The 21280-nt window shown below is 29.8% G+C and overlaps 1 protein-coding gene across 2 annotated transcripts; it reads left to right on the top strand.

Annotated features, from left to right (window-relative positions):
• Positions 1 to 1945: 1945 nt before the first annotated feature.
• LOC101899002 (uncharacterized) lies at positions 1946 to 20635 on the top strand. 2 transcript variants are annotated; one of them, XM_059118904.1, is made up of 7 exons: positions 1946 to 2844; positions 13008 to 13180; positions 13602 to 13697; positions 17878 to 18183; positions 19536 to 19669; positions 19764 to 19967; positions 20064 to 20635. In XM_059118904.1, the coding sequence occupies exons 1-7, from the start codon at positions 2723 to 2725 to the stop codon at positions 20439 to 20441; spliced, it is 1413 nt and encodes a 470-aa protein (XP_058974887.1). In that variant the 5' UTR covers positions 1946 to 2722; the 3' UTR covers positions 20442 to 20635. The 2 variants fall into 2 exon arrangements, with proteins under 2 accessions (XP_058974887.1, XP_005181856.1); XM_005181799.4 differs by having other exon boundaries at positions 13581 to 13697.
• Positions 20636 to 21280: the final 645 nt, after the last annotated feature.

Below are 21280 nucleotides of genomic sequence, written 5' to 3'. Positions count from 1 at the left end.
GACGACCCATAATGGAATTTACTGAAAAATATTTTCTCCGTTTACACCATTTTCCTAAATTTGAGATTAGTGGGAGATTCGATACATTTTTGGAAACGGTAAAAATGTCACAAAATAATATCTTTTGTATAAAATACCCCAAATCCTATTGTGATTTTGTAGATATACATTAAAGTTACACACTTCTTGTATTTGGTGACCTACTCTAGAATTTGGTGAAAAAGGTTTTCTCCATTTACGCTATTCCCCTAAAATGAGGTTTAGAGGGAGATTTTGGTCCATTTCCGAAAAGATACAAATGGTAACATTATATATATAATATTTTATTTTTAAATAGCCAACTTGACATTGCGATTTTATGTATATATAATATAGCTTCATATTTCTTGTTGTTGGTGACCTTTGCTGAAATTTGATGAAAAATATTTTTGTCATTTACACTATGCCTCTAAAATGCGATTTAGGGGGAGATTTTGGTATTTTTCCAAAAAGGTATAATTTCATCAACTTTTATTTCCATGCCTTGAATCTCCACATTGATATGGAAATTTTATGGGAATATATTCTAGCTACAGATTTCTTGTGGCTGAAGATCCTCATTGAAATTTTATGAAAAACATTGTTTCTATTTACACTATGCCTCTAAAATTCGGTTTTGGGGGAGATTTTGGACCATTTCCGAAAAGTTACAAATTTTATCAATATAACATTTAATTTTTAAATAGCCAAATTGACATTGCAATTTTAAGGGTATATAATATAGCTACCGATTTCTTGTTGTTGGTGACCCATAATGGAATTTGATGAAAAATATTCTTTTCATTTGCACTATGCCTCTAAAATGCGGTTTTGGGAGAGATTTTGGTCGTTATTCAAGATAATATAATTTTGAAGAACATTTTATTTCTATATTATTTCTATATTTTACAAAATTGTCATTGAGATTTTTAGGGTATATGTTACAGCTACTGATTTCTTGTGGTTGAAGGCCCGTAATGAAATTTGATGAAAAAGATTTTTTCCATTTATACAATTCCTCTAAAATGCACTGTAATGGGAGATTTTGTTCGTTTTTGGAAAGGTTATAATTTTTACCAAAATATAATTTTTTGATATTTAAATACCCAAATTATTATTGAGATTTTATGGGTATGTAATATAGATACAGATTTCTTGTGGTTGAGGACCCCGACTAGAATTTGATATATAATGTTTTTTCCCTTTACACTTTCCCCCTAAAATGAGTTTTTGTGGGAGATTTTGGTGTGTCTTGGAAAGGGTATAATTTTGAGCAAAAAATGTCTTTTTTGAAATACCCAATTTGAAAATATTATTTCATATATAAATGTTATAGTTACAAAGTTCCTGTCTTTGAAGACCCCTAGTGAAATCTGATCAGCAACATTTTCTTCATTGGGAGTAAGCCTCTAGAGTTAAGTATTGTGGGAGATTTTGGCTTAGTCTCAATATGCGATCTATCAATTGTGGTCATTGCAATTTATTTTGTACCAATTGGCGTATGATTTATATTATCAAGTTAATATTAAGTATACGTTAATAATAAGAATATTTATGAGTTTTTTTTTATAATTTTTTTTATTATTTTTTATTAATTCAATCGCGCGTAAATAAATTATTGATTTAAGAAAAATAAATAAAATTTTTATTATTTTTTAATTTTTTATTATTTTTTTTGGACGTAGGAAAAAACAACAAAATATATTTTTGTTTACATTTGTTTTTAAACAAAATAGGAAGTCTTTTCTCCTTTCACACCCAAGGTAGATAAAAATCCAAAAATACCTTTCTTTTATGGTTATCTGAAGAAAATAAACAATATCAGGAAGAGAATATTTTAAACAATTTTACTGCTTCAATATTTGCTGATTTCGCTTTTTTTGTTGTTGTTTATTTATCTCCAATTTTTATTTGTATTTACAGCTCATTGGAAAGGCATTTAATGGCAGCAAACTGGCAATGAAATCAATTTAGATTGAAAGCAGCCATCAGAAAAAAATTGAACAAATTACCATTAAATAAAAACTAATTTGAGTTTAATGACCCATTGCTTCATGAATTTTTTTTGCAAAACGCGCAAAACTTTCACAGCCAAAAAAATAAAAAATATACACCCAAACTATTAGCATAGAAAGGTACCATTAACCTTTCGAACATTTGCAAAACTTTTTTGGAAACCAAAAAAAAAAAAAAAAAAAAAATCTTGAACTCAAAAAAATTTAAATGAAAATTCCATTGAAATTGTTGAACATTTGGCAAAATGGCAAGCACAATCATGCTTTTGAGTAGCGGCAATTGTCAACCACGGCCCCAATAATAACAATGATAATAACCCCAAGAAGAAACGGAAAACAAGTATTTTGGGAAATTCCAAACGACACGCAACAACAGCAATAATACCAAGAGCAGAGAAATCTAAATACAAAACTACCAAAGAAATAACATTGCCAAACGATAGACAATAACAAGCAAGCAACAAAAACAACAACAACAACACGAAGACAACTGCAACAAAAGTATCATTAGAAACGCTATTTTCCCAAGCTCCAGGGCATTGCCATAGAAAGAAAAACAAATAGCCGTGTTTTGGCTGGAAAAGTGCAACCGAAGTTAAACAATACCAGCTATCTCTTGGAACCAAGTTATTTAGCCAAGCGGCAGCAGCAAAAGTTCTCTCATCATCCTCATCGTGCTTGTCAGCATCATGGTCCACATCAGCGATGAGACGGTAAACGAGGTGCGTCATGTGGTGCAGAAGATATTGGTACCATGCATTTTCGTTATTGGCGTCCTGGGAAACTCAGTCAGCGTTTATGTTTTGACAAGGTAAGTTTTTGGGCGAGAACTTTTTTTTTTGGTTGGCGGAAAAATGGGGAACATTTTTGGTTGCAAGTAATTTTAGAGAAAATGCGACTTTCCAGAGAAACGACAAATGAGTTTTGGATCAGTATTTTTGACTTTTTTCTAATCTTGGCAAAATATAATTTATTTTGTTTAAATGTCCAAATTGACCTTAAGATTATATGGAACTTATTAAAGCTACGATTTTCTTGTGGGTGGTGACCCTCCCTGAAATTTGATGAAAAATATTTTCTCTTTTTACACTGACCCCGTAAAATTAAGTTCAGTTGGAGATTTCGGCCCATTTTCAAAAAGGTACAATTTCTACCAAAATACTATTTTTTTTTCTTTCAACGCCAAATTGACCTTAAGATTATATGGAAGATATTAGAGCTACGATTTTTTAGTGGTCGGTAACCAACACTAGAATTCTGTGAAGAATATTTTCTCCCTTTACACTACCCCTCTTAAATTAAATTTAGTGGGAGATTTTGGTCCATTTTGAAAAAGGTTCAATTTCTACCAAAATAATATTTTCTGTTTTTAAATTCCCAAAATTGATACTGAGATTTTACAGACATATATTGAAGCTACAGATTTTTTGTGGTAGGTAAGTGGCACTCAAATTTGATGAAAATTATTTTTTCCCTTTACATTACCCCTCTAAAATGAGGTTTAGTTGGAGATTTTGGTCCATTTTGGAAAAGGTAAAAATTTTACCAAAATATTTTTTGTTAATGGCCAAATCGATATGAAATTTTTATGGACATTTTTTATAGCTACAGATTTCTTGTGGTCGATGACCCATACTTAAATTCAGTAAGGAATATGTCCTCCCTTTGCACTACCCCCCAAAACTGAAATTTAGTGGGAGATTTTGGTCCATTTTGGTAAAGGTAAAATTTCTACCAAAATACTATTTTTAATCCTTAATGCTCAAATTTATATGGAAATTTTAAAGGTATATATTATAGATACCGATTTCTTGTGATCAGTGACCTATAGTGGAATTTGATGACAAACATAGGTAGTGTAAAAAACACCTTTCTAAAATGAAGTTATGTGGAAAATTTTGGTCCATTTTGGAAACGGTACGATTTCTACCAAAATATTTTTTTAAATGGCCAAATCGATATGGAAATTTTATGGATATATATTATAGCTACAGATTTCTTGTGGTCGATAATCCTTTCTGAAATTTGATGAGTAATAAGTTCTCTATTCACGCTATTCCCCTAAAATGAAATTTAGTGGGAGATTTTGGTCATATTTGGGAAAGGTACAATTTCTACCAAAATATACTTTTTTTGAATGGCCAAATTGATACGATTTTTTTATGAATATTTATTATAGCTACAGATACCTTGTGGTCGATGACCTACACTAAAATTCTATAAAGAATATTTCCTCGCTTTACACTACCCCCTAAACTGAAATTTAGTGGGAGATTTTGGTCCATTTTGGAAAAGGTAAAATTTCTACCAAAATACTATTTTTATTTTTAATGCTCAAATTGATATAGAGATTTTATTATGTTATAGATATTAATTTCTTTTGGTCGCTAACCAGTAATGGAATTTGATGACAAATATTTTTTCCATTTACACTATCTCTCTAAAATGAAATTTATTGGCAGATTTTGGTCCATTTTTGGAAAAGGTACAATTTTTACCAAAATAATATTTTCTGCTTTTAAATTCCCAAAATTGATACTGAGATCTTACTGACATATATTGAAGCTACAGATTTTTTGTGGAAGGTAAGTGGCACTCAAATTTGATGAAAATTATTTTTTTCCTTTACATTACCCCTCTAAAATGAGGTTTAGTTGGAGATTTCTGTCCAATTCGAAAAACGTACAATTTCTACCAAATAATATTTTTTGCATTAAAATTCCCAAAATTGATATTGAGATTTTATAGACATATATTGAAGCTACAGATTTCTTGTGGGCGATAACCCATACTTAAATTTGATGAAAAATAAGTTCTCCTTTTACACTGCTCCCCAAAAATGACATTTATTGGGAGATTTTGGTCCATTTTGGAAAAGGTATAATTTCTACCATAATAATATTTTTTTCTTTTAAATTCCCTGAATTGATATTGAGATTTTATGGACATATATTGAAGTTACAGATTTCTTGTGTTTGGTGACCTATAATGAAATTTGATGAACAATATTTCCTCCCTTCACATTACCCCTCTAAAATGAAATTTATTGGGAGATTTTGGTCCATTTTGGAAAAGGTATAATTTCTACCAAAATAATATTTTTTTCTTTTAAATTCCCTAAATTGATATTGAGATTTTATGGATATATATTGAAGTTACAGATTTTTTGTGGTAGGTAAGTGGCACTCAAATTTGGTGACAATTATTTTCTCCCTTTACACTGTCCCCCTAAAAGGAGGTTGTGTGGGAGATTTTGGTCCATTTTGGAAAAGGTACAATTTCTCCCAAAATATTTTTTTTTCTTTTTAAAGATCAAATTAATATAGAGATTTTAAATGTATATGTCATAGATACTGATTTCTTGTGGTCGGTGTCCCATGCCAGAATTTTATGACGAATATTTTCTCCATTTATATTGCCCCCCTAAAATGAAATTTCGTGGGAGATTTTGGACCATTTCGAAAAATGTACAATTTCTACCAAATTAATAATTTTCGTTTCTAAATATCCAAATCGATATGGAAGTTTTATGGTTATATATTAAAACTACAAATTTCTTGTGGAGGACGACCCATACTAAAATTTTGTGAAGAATATTTTCTCCATTTAAACTTTGCCCCTAAAATGAAGTTAAGTTGGAGATTTCTGTCCATTTCGAAAAACGTACAATTTCTACCAAATAACATTTTTTTCTTTTAAATTCCCTGAATTGATATTGAGATTTTATGGACATATATTGAAGCTACAGATTTTTTGTGGTAGGTAAGTGGCACTCAAATTTGATGAAAATTATTTTTTCCCTTTACACTGTCCCCCTAAGAGGAGGTTTCGTGGGAGATTTTGGTCCATTTTGGAAAAGGTACAATTTCTACCAAAATATATTTTTTAAATGGCCAAATTGATATGAAATTTTTATGAATATTTATTATAGCTACAGATATCTTGTGGTCGATGACCCATACTAAAATTCAGTAAGGAATATTTCCTCCCTTTACAGTACCCCCCTAAAATTAAATTTAGTATAAGATTTTAACCCATTTTTGAAAAGGTACAATTTCTACCAAAATAATGTTTTTCTTAATAGACAATTTATTAATGAAATTTTATGGATATTATTATAGCTACAGATTTCTAGTGGTCGATAATCCATACTTAAATTTGATGAAAAATATTTTCTACCTTTACATTACCTACCTAAAATGAAATTTAGTGGGAGATTTTGGTACATTTTGGAAAAGGTAAAATTTCTACCAAAATAATTTTTGGTTTTTTTAATTTTCAAATTGATATTGAGATTTTGTGGACATGTATTATAGCTACAGATTTCTTGTGGTCGGTGACCCATGCTAAAATTTAATGAGGAATATTTTCTCCTTTTACACCACTCCCCTAACATGAGGTTTAGTAAAAGATTTTGACCATTTTTTAAAGGGTTCAATTTTACCCCCGAAAATTAATATTTTTCACATTGTTGTTGTAATATTTTGATAAATACTTACGATATAAATTTTTTGTTGTCGATGATCCATACTTAAATTTAAGGAAGAATATTTTCTCCCTTTACACTGTCCCCCTAAAATGAGCTTTTGTGGGAGATTTAGGGTCTATTTGAAAGTTATTTAATTTCGACCAAAAAAATACTTATTTTAAATACCCAAATAGATATTGTTATTTCATATGTAATTACTATATCTAAAAATTTTTTGTTGCGGAAGACCTGCAGTGAAATTCGATGAGGAAGATTTCCTTCTTTGGATAGAACCTTCTAGAATTTGGTTTTCTTGAAGATTTTGGCTCGGTTTTGTAATTGGTGGTAAATTTTTTGTATTTCATTATAACCTTTTTTGGTGCCAACTGACGTATGAGCTATATTACTGAGTTGATATTAAGTATACGTAATGTTTTTAAGTATACATATGATTAATATATATTTATTATTATTTTTTTATTAATATCAATCATGCGTAAGAAAAATTCAAACCGGAAAGGAAAATTTTGGAAAATGTTCAATTCAAGTAAATTTTCCTTGAGAACTCAGGCACAACACAGCTAAGTTTTTCCAAATAAACTCTCAATTCAGCTATTTTTTCGAAAGAAAAACTCAATTCAGCAAAGCTTTTCCGTTAGAAAAATTGAATTCAGCAAAGTTTTTCCACAGAAAATCTCAATTCCGTAAGGTTTTCCATAGAAACTCGAAGTTTTTTTCCAGGAGAAACATTTAATTCTAGAAATAATCACTCCCTTTGCAGACCCCCTTTCCTTTATGTCTCTTGCCTCCCCCCATCCATCCATTGTTGGTTTTATTTTCCCACATGTACCTCAATTTTCATGGACAATAAAAGGATTCCTTTTTATCGAATGTTTGATATTACAGAGTTGAGTTTCCTACCATCCTCCCTCCTTGCCTGTCTTCCAAAAAAAAGGATATTGTTGTTGACATGCAACCCCGAACATTGCATTGTTGCAACACATGCCATAACCTCACTTTTGTTTTTATTGCAGGAATGGAATTCATATCCTCCTTTGGTTACGGACATGCAAACATGTGTGCATACATATGTAGATACATATGTGTGCAGCACATATCGAACAATTTCGAAGGGAATAACAAACGAACTGTAAATCGTTCATAAAATTTGTTGGGAGGATATTGAAAGGGATTAAAGTTGCGTGGGGGAAAATAAAGAAAAATGTGGAAAAACTCAAGCCATGCTTTTACATTACGAATTTTATGGTTCTATCTTATAGTTACAGATATCTTGTGGTCGGCGATCCCTAACGAAATTTGATGACGCATATTTTCTCCCTTTACGCTACCCCCCTAAAATGGGGTTTAGAGAGAGATTTTGGTCCATTTTAGAAAAGGAGCAATTTCTACCAAAATAATATTTTTCTTAAATACCCTAATAGATATTCGGATTTTATAGATACATATCATAGCTACAGATTTCATGTGGTCGGTGACCCAAACTAGAATTTTGTGGAGAATATTTCCTTCATTTACATTATTCCCCTAAAGTGAAGTTTAGTTAGAGATTTTGGTCCATTTCGGAAAAGGTACAATTTCTACCAAAATAATTTATTTTGTTTTTAAATACGAAAATTGATATTCGGATTTTATGGATATATATTAAAGCTACAGATCTTATGTGGACGGCGACCCAAACTAAAATTTTGTGGAGAATATTTCCTCCACTTACACTATTCCCCTAAAATGAAGTTTAGTAGAGATTTTGGTCTATTTTGGGAAAGCTACAATTTCTACCAAAATAATTTGTTTCGTTTTTTAATTGCCCAAATTGATATAGGGGTTTTATGGATATATATTATATCTACAGATTTTTTGTGGTCGGCGACCCATACTAAAATTCTGTGGAAAATATTTCCTCCACTTACACTGTTCCCGTAAAATGAGGTGTAGGTAGGGAATTCGGTACATTTTGAAAAAGGTACAATTTCTACCAAAATAATTTGTTTTGTTTTTAAATACCCAAATTGATATTCGGGTTTTATGGATATATATTATATCTACAGATTTCATGTGGTCGGTGACCCTCACTAAAATTTGGTGGAGAATATTTCCGCCATTTACAGTGTTCCCGTAAAATGAGGTGTAGGTAGGGAATTGGGTACATTTTGAAAAAGGTACAATTTCTACCAAAATAATTTATTTCGTTTTTAAATACCCAAATTGATATTCGGATTTTATGGATATATATTATATCTACAGATTTCACGTGGTCGGTGACCCTCACTAAAATTTTGTGGAGAATATTTCCTCCATTTATACTTTTTCCCTAAAATGAAGTTTAGGTAGAGAGTTTGGTCCATTTTGAAAAAGGTACAATTTCTACCAAAATAATATTTTTTAATATAAAATGCCAAAAGATGTAAAAATTTGAAAGGTATATGTTATAGATACAGATTTCACGTGATCGGCAACCCAAACTAAAATTTTGTGGAGAATATTTCCTTCATTTACATCACTTCCCTAAAATGAAGTTTAGATAGAGAGTTTGGTCCATTTTCGAAAAGTTACAATTTCTACCAAAATTATATTTTTTGTTTTTAAAAACCCAAATTGATATTCGAGATTTATGGATATATATTATAGCTACAGATTTCATGTGGTCGGTGACTCTCACTAAAATTTTGTGGAGAATATTTCTTTCATTTACACTATTCCCGTAAAATGAAGTTCAGGTAGAGATTTTGGTCTATTTTAAAAAAAAAAGGTACAATTTCTACCAAAATCATTTATTTCGTTTTAAATGCCCAAATTGATATAGGGATTTTATGGATATATATTATAGGTACAGATTTTATGTGGTCGATGACCCTCACTAAAATTCTGTGGAGAATATTTCCTCCATTTACCCTAATCCTCTAAAGTGAGGTTTGGGTAGAGATTTTGGTCTGTTTTGGAAAAGGAACAATTTCTACCAAAATAATTTCTTTTGTTTTTAAATAACCAAATCGATATTCGGGGTTTATGAATATTATTATAGCTACAGATTTCATGTGGTCGGTAACCCAAGCTAGAATTTTGTGGAGAATATTTCCTTCACTTACACTATTCCCCTAAAATGAAGTTTAGATATAGAGTTTGGTCCATTTTGTTAGGAGGTACAATTTCTACTAGTTTATTTTGTTTTTAAATGCCCAAATTGATATAGGGGTTTTATGGATATATATTATAGCTACATGTGGTCGGTGACCTAAGCTAGAATTTTGTGGAGATTATTTCCTTCATTTACACTATTCCCCTAAAATGAAGTTTAGGTAGAGATTTTGATCAATTTTGAAAAAGGTACAATTTCTACCAAAATAATACTTTTAAATATTAAATGTCAAAATTATATTCGGAATTTGTGGATATATATAATAGCTAGAGATTTCATGTGGTCGATGACCCATACTAAAATTCTGTGAAGAATATTTTCTCCATTTAGCCCACTCCTCTAAAATGAGGTTCGTGTAGAGAGTTTGGTCCATTTTGAAAAAGGTACAATTTCTACCAAATTAATATTTTTTAATTTAAAATGCCAAAAGATGTAAAGTTTTTAAAGGTATATATTATAGATGCGGAATTCTTATGTTCGGTGACCCATATTGAAATTTGATAAGGAATATTTCCTCCTGCTACACTACTCCCCTAAAATGAATTTTAGTGGGGAGTTTTGGTCCATCTTGGAAAAAGTACAATTTCTACCAAAATATGTTTTTTTAATACCCTAATTGATATTCGGATTTTATGGATATCTATTATAGCTACAGATTTCATGTACTCGGTGACCCATAATGAAATTCGATGAAAAAAATTTCCTCCTTTTATAGTATGTCTCTAAAAGGAATTTTAGTGGGAGATTTTTGCCCATTTTGGAAAAGGTACAATTTCTACCAAAATATTATTGTTTTGTTTTTAAATTCCAAAATTTTATGTAAAGATTTTAAAGGTATGTGATATAGATGCGGATTTCTTATGTTCGGTGACCCATAATGAAATTTGATGAAAAATATTTCCTTCTTTTACACTACTCCCCTAAAATTAATTTTAGTGGGAGATTTTCGTTCATTTCGAATCGAAACTTCGCTGAATTAGCTTCCAGCAGCATGCATTTTTTTCTCATTTTTTTCCTCAAAGTTTAAAAATTGATGGCAATATTTATTTTTATTATTTCCCCCATTTTTTTTATACCATCATTCCCTTCACCCCTTCCCCTCCTGCATCATATCGTTGCCATATCACAACCATTTACCACTCATTGCCATTATAGATTGGCATCTTTACTTTTTCCCATTTCCTAATAGTTTCTTTTCTATTAAAATTTATTTATTTGTCAATTACTTTTTATTTAAACGCTTCAACTTAGCCACACACGCACACACACATGCAACACCTTTGACTCCTTGCGGGGTGAATTCGCCCTTTACTATTTATTTTTGTTGTTTCTTTTTTCAATTTCTCTTGGAAGTTATAAAACACGTTTCCATTTCAATTTTTCTGTTATTTTATTGCGTATTCCGTTTAGAATTCTCTTTTCTTACTTGGCGTTTCTTTATCCTGGCGTTCTAAATTGCCCTGCCATTAGAAAAACCAACAAACATTTATTGGAAATGAAACGACGGGAAAACAAATTATGGTCGCTTTCCTTCAAAAAAGGTTAGGGGGGAAATATCGATAGATGATGATTACGGTAACTCCCACACACCTAACTTCAAGGGGGAGAAAATGAGAATTGAGAGAGAAGTGCGAGATTTTTTAAAAATATTTTTAGAAGACATTAATAGCCTTGGAATCTTAAAATTTTTTTCGAAGACATTAACAGACGTAGATTTTTTAAAAAATATTTTTTCGAACTTAGCAACAGACGTAGATTTTTTAAAAATATTTTTTCCAACTTAGCAACAGACGTGGATTTTTTTAAAAATATTTTTTCCAACATCTTAAAAATATTTTTTTTTAAATTAACAACAGACGTGGATTTTTTAAAAATATTTTTTTAAAATTAACAACAGACGTGGATTTTTTAAAAATATTTTTTTAAAATTAACAACAGACGTGGATTTTTTAAAAATATTTTTTTTAAAATTAACAACAGACGTGGATTTTTTTTAAAATTAACAACAGACGTGGATTTTTTAAAAATATATTTTTTTAAAATTAACAACAGACGTGGATTTTTTAAAAATATTTTTTCGAACTTAGCAACTGAGGTGGGTTTTTAAAATTATTTTTTCGAACTTAGCAACAGACGTGGATTTTTTAAAAATATTTTTTCGAACTCAACAACAGCAGTGGATTTTTTAAAAATATTTTTTCGAACTCAACAACAGCAGTGGTTTTTTTTTAAAAATATTTTTTTCAAACTTAGCAACTGACGTGGATTTTTTAAAAATATTTTTTCAAACTTAGCAACAGACGTGGATTTTTTATAAACATTTTTTCGAACTTAGCAACAGACGTGGATTTTTTAAAAATATTTTTTTCGAACTTAGCAACAGACGTGGATTTTTTAAAAATATTTTTACGAACTTAGCAACAGACGTGGATTTTTTAAAAATATTTTTTCGAACTTAGCAACAGACGTGGATATTTTAAAAATATTTTTTCGAAGATATTAACTGACGTGAATTTTTTAAAAATATTTTTTCGAACTTAGCAACACCCGTGGATTTTTTAAAAATATTTTTTCGAACTTAGCAACAGACGTGGATTTTTTAAAAATATTTTTTTCGAACTTAGCAACAGACATGGATTTTTTAAAAATATTTTTTCGAACTTAGCAACAGACGTGGATTTTTTAAAAATATTTTTTTCGAACTTAGCAACAGACGTGGATTTTTTAAAAATATTTTTTCGAACTTAGCAACAGACGTGGGATTTTTTAAAAATATTTTTTCGAACTTAGCAACAGACATGGATTTTTTAAAATTATTTTTTTCGAATATAGCAACAGACGTGGATTTTTTAAAATAATTTTTTTTCGAACTTAGCAACAGACGTGGAATTTTTAAAAATTATTTTTTTCGAACTTAGCAGCAGACGTGGAATTTTTAAAAATTATTTTTTTCGAATTTAGCAACACACGTGGATTTTTTAAAAATATTTTTTCGAACTCAACAACAGCTGTGGATTTTTTTAAAAATATTTTTTTCAAACTTAGCAACAGACGTGGATTTTTAAAAAAATATTTTTTCGAAATTAGCAACAGACGTAAATTTTTTAAAAACATTTTTTCAAAGATATTAAAAGTCTTGGATTTTCTAAAAATATTTTTTTCAAAAATATAAAAAGTCTTGGATTCTCTAAAAATATTTTTTTCAAAAATATAAAAAGTCTTCGATTTTCTAAAAATATTTTTTTCAAAAATTGGATTTTCTAAAAATATTTTTTTTTTTCAAAAATTTGAAAAGTCTTGGATTTTTTAAAAATATTTTTTTTTCAAATTGTTCCCAAAATTTTAATTCCAGAAAACGCATGCGTTGCACCACAAACATTTATCTAACCGCTCTGGCCATTACGGACATCTTCTTCCTGACCATGGGCCTGCTGCTCTCCTTCCAACACTACCAGTACATACATCTGCATGTCAAAATCTATTGGGAATTGTACGGGACCTTTACATGGCTGTGTGATGCCTGCGGTAAGTTATGGATGAACAGCTTCAAACTCCTTGCAAAAGCAACAACAATAGAAACGAGTTGTTATTGTTTTTGTGTGTGGCTGAACTCAATTCTGAAAAGATATTTGAAAAATGCTAACAATTTTTTCCCCTCTCCGTCTACTTCCCGTTCTTCGCTATGTTCTACGTCATTTTTTATGGTGGTATTTTTTCCGGTTGTTTTACGGCCTGGCCTCATTGGACTCTCTGACGACGATGACGACGTGGATGATGATGTTTGTGGCTTCTGGCTGGCTGGCTGGTGGTGAACAACACATGATGCCTTCCATCATGCTCTTGGATTGTTATGTATCTTTTCGCCCGGCCATGCATTTGCGAGTGTGTGTGTGTATGTTTGTGCATCCATCTCCATCATTTATAGCCTATATATCAATTTACATAGCTGTGTGCTTTACCATCGAACGATTTATTGCGATACGTTATCCCTTGAAGCGTCAGACATTCTGCACGGAATCGTTGGCCAAGAAAGTTATTGCAGGTAAGCGAAGAGATAGTGAGTTCATATTTTTTTTTTTGAGCCAGAAAAGAGGAAAGATTCTTCAGCAATGAAGTGGCAGCAGGGGTGGGCAAAAGGGAAATTAAAGAAGAAGGGAAATTAAAGTAATCTCAAAACGTGGATTTTTTAAAAAAATGTTTTTTTAAAGTAATAACAAAGTTGGATTTTTAAAAAAAAATTTTTTCAAGAGATCAACAAACGTAGATTTTTTAAAAAATATTTTTTCAAGTAATCGACAGACGTGGATTTTTAAAAAATATTTTTTCAAGCAATCAACAGACGTAGATTTAAAAAAAATATTTTTTCAAATAATCAACAGACATGGGTTTTTAAAAAAATATTTTTTCAAATAATTAACGGAAGTGGATTTTTTAAAAAATGCTTTTTCAAATAATCTGCCGTTGTGGATTTGAAAAAAAAATTCAAGTAAAAAACAGACGTGGATTTTTAAAAAAATATTTTTTCAAGTAATCAACAGACGTGGATTTTTTAAAAAAATATTTGTCAAATAATCAATAGACGTGGATTGTTTAAAAAATATTTTTTCAAATAATCAATAGAAGTGGATTTAAAAAAAAAATATTTTTTCAAATAATCAATAGACGTGGATTTTTTAAAAAATATTTTTTCAAATAATCAATAGACGTAGATTTTTTAAAAAATATTTTTTAAAGTAACCAACAGACGTGGATTTTTTTAAAAATATTTTTTTAAAGTAACCAACAGACGTGGATTTTTTAAAAAATATTTTTTCAAATAATCAATATACGTGGATTTTTTAAAAATAATTTTCCAAAGGTTGCAATAGACGTGGATTTTTTAAAAATAATTTTTTAAAGGTTCCAACAAGCATGGATTTTTTAAAAATAATTTTTTAAAGATTCCAGAAATAAGTCAACATACGTGGATGTTTTAAAAAAATATTTTTTCAAGTAATCAACAAACGTGAATTTTTTTAAAAATATTTTTTTCAAGTAATCAACAGACGAGGATTTCTTAAAAAATGTTTTTTAAAGTAATCAACAGACGCGGATTTTTAGAAAAAAAAAACAGACGTGGATTTTTTAAAAAAATATTTTTTCTAATATTACATCAAACGCGGATTTTTTAAAAATATTTTTTCCAATATTACAACAAACGCGGATTTTTTAAATATATTTTTTCAAGGTTTCACCAAACGTGGATTTTTGAAAAATATTTTTCAAGGACCTACTACAAACGTGGATTTTTAAAAAATATTTTTCAAGGACCTACTACAAACGTGGATTTTTAAAAAATATTTTTTCAAGGACCGACTACAAACGTGGATTTTTAAAAAATATTTTTTCAAGGACCGACTACAAACGTGGATTTTTAAAAAATATTTTTTCAAGGACCGACTACAAACGTGGATTTTTAAAAAATATTTTTTTAAAGGTTCCAACAAATGCGGATTTTTAAAAAATATTTTTTAAAGGTTCCAACAAACGTGGATTTTTTAAAAATAATTTTTTAAAGGTTCCAACAAGCATGGATTTTTTAAAAATAATTTTCCAAAGATTTCACCAAACGTGGATTTTTTAAAGATCCCAAAAAACGTCGATTTTTTTTCTAAAGGTTCCAAAAACGTTGATTTGTTAACAATTATTTTTTAAATATCCCAACAAACGTGGATTTTTTTAAAAATAATTTTTTAAAGATCCCAACAAACGTGGATTTTTTTAAAAATAATTTTTTAAAGATCCCAACAAACGTGGATTTTTTTAAAAATAATTTTTTAAAGGTTCCAACAAACGTGGATTTTTTAAAAATAATTTTCTAAAGGTTCCAACAAATGTTGATTTTTAAAAAAATATTTTTTTTAAAGGTTCCAACAAACATGGATTTTTTAAAAAATAATTTTTTAAAGGTTCCAACAAATGTGGATATTTTAAAAATATTTTTTAAAGGTTCCAACAAATGTGGATTTTTTAAACAATATTTTTTGAAATATCAACAAACGTGGATTTGTTAAAAATATTTTTTTAAAGGTTCCAAGAAACGTGGATTTTTTTAAAAATAATTTTTTAAAGGTTCCCACAAACGTGGATTTTTTAAAAATAATTTTCTAAAGGTTCCAACAAACGTGGATTTTTAAAAAATATTTTTCAAGGACCTACTACAAACGTGAATTTAATAAAAATTATTTTTCAAAAATTTCAAAAAACTTAGATTTTTTAAAAATAATCTTTCAAAATTTTTAAGAAACATGGATTTTTAAAAAAAATATTTTTTCAAGGACCGACTACAAACGTGAATTTTTAAAAAAATATTTTTTCAAGGACCGACTACAAACGTGAATTTTTAAAAAAATATTTTTTCAAGGACCGACTACAAACGATTTTTAATGATTTTTATTTTTTAAAGTCAAAATATATTAAAAATATTTTATAAGAGTTCCAATAAATGTGGGTTTTTTTTAAAAAAATATTTTTTTTAAATAGTTAGCAAACGTGTATTTTTTAAAAAATATTTTTTTTCAAAAATTTTCACAAACGTGGTTTTAAAAAAAATTATTTTTTAAGATAACCAAATAACGTGAATTTTTAAAGAAATATTTTTTCCTATTTTTCTTTAATTTTTATTTCAAAAGATTTCTATTGGAATGTATTTTTTAAAAAATTTTTCTCTCCACTTTTGTTTAAAAATTTTCAATCGCAGTTATCATTTTCGTTTGCCCACCCCTGCTTGACACATGTCATACCACAGCGACAATAATTATGTGGGCACTCCCTCACTGAACTAAAATACGTGGTATGCGAACAAAACCAAGCGATCAGCCGCCGACCATCCAACCAACCATCCAGTCAGTCAGTCATTCACTCAGCCAAGCAACCAGCCAACAAATGCTTGAACGAATGACTTGACTAACTGACTGAATGGCTGTCGGAAAAAGACAACGATTGAAAATGGTAATCGCAAATAACTGCTCGTACGTAAGGCGGCTTTTCAGTACTTTCAATTACCTGACATTTGATCGGAGGGAGGGAGGCAGAGGGGCAGGTTGCTAAGAAAGAAAATATACAACAGTTTAACAATGGGTGTGTTTTCTGGGTGATGTGTTTAAGAGAAACCCCGTTTGAAGGAAATTTTCAAGTCAAATCTTAAAAAAAAAAACATTTTGAGGGTGGAGGGTTCAGAGCGGCTGGTGGAAACTTCAGCGAAGGATGTTTCAGATTTTTATTGGGATAATATGACTATATTTCCCATAATTTGTATTAAAATATAATACGATTGTCATTTCCTCTAAAGCTCATTGGCCAGATATAGAAATTTAAATTTTTCAGAGCATACTTTTAGGAACCCAATATTTTCTTGTCTTTTGCAGTTTAGCGAGTCTGCTATTCGAATACTTTTTATGGAGGAAGTGCCTTTTCAAAGTCATTATTATTTCTTGAAATTCTTAGATTTGTACCTAAATATTATTTTATTGCATACTTTTAGGAGACCAATATTATCTCTTTCATTCTCTCTCTTCTAATCAATACTGAAGCAGTCTTAACCAGGAATTCACCATTTGAAGTTATTCAGCTTTAAAAATGCTCGGATTTGGAGATTCATTTTCTTGTTGCATACTTTTAGGAGTCCGACTATTAGTATTTTTTTCAGAGCATACTTTTAGGAGTCCAATATTTTCTTATTAGGGGAAAATGTTACTAAAATACCCTTTATGAGGAGTTAGTCTATTTTAAATTCCTTCAATTTTTTTTAAAACCCTCAGCATTAAAGATTAATATTTTTCAGTGCATACATTTAGGAGCCCAATATTATTTCCCATTTTTGAATTCAATTGCATTTTTAATTAAATAATCTGAATGAGAGAAGATAACCAATTTGAAATTCTCTTCAAATCCTTCGATCTGAAATTTCATATTTTTCTTTGCATACTTTTAGGAGCCCTCTACTGTGTTTCCTTTAATAACTTTGTAAGCTTACCTTGAATATGTTCTTAAAGAGGGAAGATCCAATTTTCTTTTAAATCCACGGATTTGCTGATCAATATTTTTCAGTGCATACTTTTGGGAGCAGAATATTTTTTTAAATTTAAGATATATATTTGCAATTTTCAGAGCATACTTTAAGGATGGTTTATAAAATATTTTAAAATAAAATTTTTTTTAATTTCTTGTATTTTTCCTCATAGCTGTAACCCTCTTCTGCCTCCTATCCACAATGAGTACATTTTTCGAACACAAAGCCAGCGTCCAGTATCGTCTGTTGGATCCCATGGGCAAGCCATGCTCTTTAAATACAGAATCATTACCTTCGTCAGCACCAACTTCATTTCACATCACAGAGGCTTTGGCAAAGCCTGGTGGCAGTTTTTCCAACTCCATTGAAGGTAGTGGTGATGTTACGGCCAGTGGTGATGTAGACATAATAATGGCAACCTCCGAGGATATTGTGGCGAATTATTTGAAGCGTAGCCTGCAGCCACAAGAAAATGAAGGTAAGGAGGGGGAGGATTAAAAGATTTTTTTTATATTTTTTTTAATGGATTTTTGACAAATTTTCGGAAGATATTTTTTTTTCGAGGTACCAAAGAAAATTTAAGATTTTTGGCAAATTTTCGGAAGTTATTTTTTTCGAGGTACAAAAAAAATTTTAGGAAGTAGCAGAAGATTTTTTTTAAGGACAATCATTTTTTTTCCAATTTTTATAATTTTTTGTAAAAAAGGTTAAAAAAATAAAATAAAATTCGAAATTATTTCGAAAAAATCAAATTATTTCAATATTTTTTTTCTTCAAAATTATTTGAATTATTTGAAGCGTAGCCTGCAGCCACAAGAAAATGAAGGTAAGGGGGGAGGGAGGATTAAATGATTTTTTTAACATTTTTTTAAATCGGATTTTTGACAAATTTTCGGAAGATATTTTTGTTTTCGAGGTACAAAAAAATTTTTAGGATTTTTGGCAAATTTTCGGAAGATATTTTTTTTTCGAGGTACAAAATAATTTTTAGGAAGTAGCAGACGAATTTTTTAACGACAAGCATTTTTTCCAATTTTTATAATTTTTTGTAAAAAAGGTTAAAAAATAAAATAAAATTCGAAATTATTTCGAAAAATTCAAATTATTTCAATATTTTTTTCTTCAAAATTATTTGAAGCGTAGCCTGCAGCCACAAGAAAATGAAGGTAAGGAAGGGGAGGATTAAATGAATTATTTTATTTTTTTTTTTTTTTGGATTTTTGGCAAATTTTCGGAAAAAAATAGGGTTTTTGGCAAATTTTCGGAAGATATTGTTTTCGAGGTACAAAATAATTTTTAGGAAGTAGCAGACGATTTTTTACGGATAAGCCTTTTTTCAATTTTTTTTATTTTTTTGTAAAAAAATTTTCAAAAAAACTCGAATTTATTTCGAAAAATTCAAATTATTTCAATATTTTTTTTTTCTTAAAAATTATTTGAATTATTTGAAGCGTAGCCTGTAGCCACAAGAGAATGAAGGTAAGGAGGGGGAGGATTAAAGGATTTTTTTTATTTTTTTTTTAATTTTTTTATTGGATTTTTGGCAAATTTTCGGAAGATATTTATTTCGAGGTAAAAAAAAAAAAAAATAGGATTTTTGGTAAATTTTCGGAGGTTATTTTTTTCGAGGTACAAAATAATTTTTAGGAAGTAGCAGAAGATTTTTTAAGGACAAACCTTTCTTCAATTTTTTTTTATTTTTTTGTAAAAAAATTTTCCAAAAAAAATCGAAATTATTTCGAAAAATTCGAATTTTTTCAATATTTTTTTTTTCAAAATTTTCGAAATTCCATATGTTTTATAAATTATCTCTAATTTTTATTTTCTTAGCTTTTCCCTCCATTGTGAACATTCCCTCCCCGGACGATGTCCAGCTCAGTCCATCCATGGCCTCTGTTCGCGATTTCGATAATCAAAGCCAGAATGAATCCCAGGCGCTGGAGCCCGAAGACAGCTGTAAAAATGTGAGTAATAAAGGTGGGCCTATGTTTAGGTGGATGTGTTGAAGATCCAAAATTTTAATGGATTTTTTCCGATAACTTTTTTTTTGGATTCCAGGTGACCTATTATAGCAATGGTTTGGGCATATTGGGAAACAATGATGAATATGACAGAATTTGGTCATATGTCTCCTTGATTGTCTATGTCCTGGTGCCTCTAAGTGTCCTGTCCACATTCAATTGTTTTTTGGTGGTGATGGTGAGAAGATCGAATACCCTAAGGGGTAAGATGACCAATGCCAGTAGTATGAGGAAGCCAAAGGTGAGACAGAGAGAGAGAGAGGGAGAAAGAGAGAGAGAGAGCAATTGGATGAGAGAGGATTGGAATTTTTAATGTTGATTTTTTCTTTGATTACAGGACCGCCCCTCCTCAACCTCAGTTTCCCAGGAGAACCGTGTCACCATTACCCTAATCGCAGTGGTGGTGTGCTTCATCATTTGCCAGCTGCCCTGGGCCGCATATCTCATTGTGAGGCTGCAAAATAAAGATTTGGACTATAATCTGCAACGGGTGTTGGGCAATGTTTTCAATTTCCTCTCGGCCCTAAATGCAGCGGCCAATTTCTTTTTGTACTGCGTCCTCTCGGATAAATATCGCAAGACAGTTAGGGAGCTGATAACGGGACGTAGCAGTCGACGTGAACGCGGAACCCTTACCTCGACCAGTTTGATGTTCCACAATGCCAGCCGTTGCAGCTATCGGCCAGCACCTACCGGACCGCCGGGCATTAAATGAGAGTCACCCTTTGAGCCCACAGAAGAGAGCCTATTTTGAAATGCTGGGTTGAAGTTCCTCAAGGAAGAAGTTTTTTTTGTTAATTGTTTTAATTTTGAAAATGATTTTTCAAAAATTGTTTTGTTTTTGTGTCGCCGTTTTGGAGACCCAACCCTGGGTGAGAGAAGCAAGAAGAAACTCGGAATTTATTTTGAATGTTGTATATGTTTTTTTTTTAATTTATAAAAATTAGATTTTAAGAAAAAAGTCTTGATAATAAAAATATATAAAATAAATTAAAATATATATAAATATGTATAAATGTAAATAAAATATAAAAATATATTATTAAAAAATGGAAAAGCTAATTAAAAACGGAAAGGATTTTTGAAGGTATATTTTCGAAATATTCGATTTTTTGAAAGGATAATTTAAAAAGGACCAAAAGATGTAGAATTTTTTTTAATGGATATTTTCCAAATGACCAACAGAAGTGGATTTTTTTTTGAAAGGATATTTTCTAAAGGACCAAAAAACGTTAAATTTTTGGAAGGATATTTTCTAAAGGACGTGGATTTTTTGGAAGGATACTCTCTAAAGGACGTAGATTTTTTGAAATGGTATTTTCTAAAGGACGTAGATGTTTTAAAAGGGTATTTTCTAAAGGACTTATTTTTTGTGAAAGGACGATTTTCTAAAGGACGTGGATTTTTTGAAAGGATGTGGACCTTTTGAAAGTATATTTTCTATAGGACCTGGATTTTTTGAAAGGATATTTTCTAAAGGAAGGGGATTTTTTGAAAGGATATATTTTAAAGGACGTGGATTTTTTTGAAAGGATATTTTCTAAAGGATAAGGA

This window comes from Musca domestica, unplaced genomic scaffold (genome assembly GCF_030504385.1).
Source record: "Musca domestica strain aabys unplaced genomic scaffold, Musca_domestica.polishedcontigs.V.1.1 1359, whole genome shotgun sequence".
NCBI lineage: Eukaryota > Metazoa > Arthropoda > Insecta > Diptera > Muscidae > Musca > Musca domestica.
The sequence above is the reverse complement of the archived record's forward strand: the minus strand, read 5'-3'. Positions and strand labels throughout refer to the sequence as shown.

What these genes read in the sequence shown, in the direction of transcription:
- LOC101899002 (XM_005181799.4), top strand. Translation starts at nt 2,723, where the DNA reads ATGGTCCACATCAGCGATGAGACGGTAAACGAGGTGCGTCATGTGGTG. An exon ending in ATGGCTGTGTGATGCCTGCG is followed by an intron (nt 13,181 to 13,580) that starts GTAAGTTATGGA and finishes CATCATTTATAG; the next exon opens with CCTATATATCAATTTACATA. An exon ending in GCAGCCACAAGAAAATGAAG is followed by an intron (nt 18,184 to 19,535) that starts GTAAGGAGGGGG and finishes TTATTTTCTTAG; the next exon opens with CTTTTCCCTCCATTGTGAAC.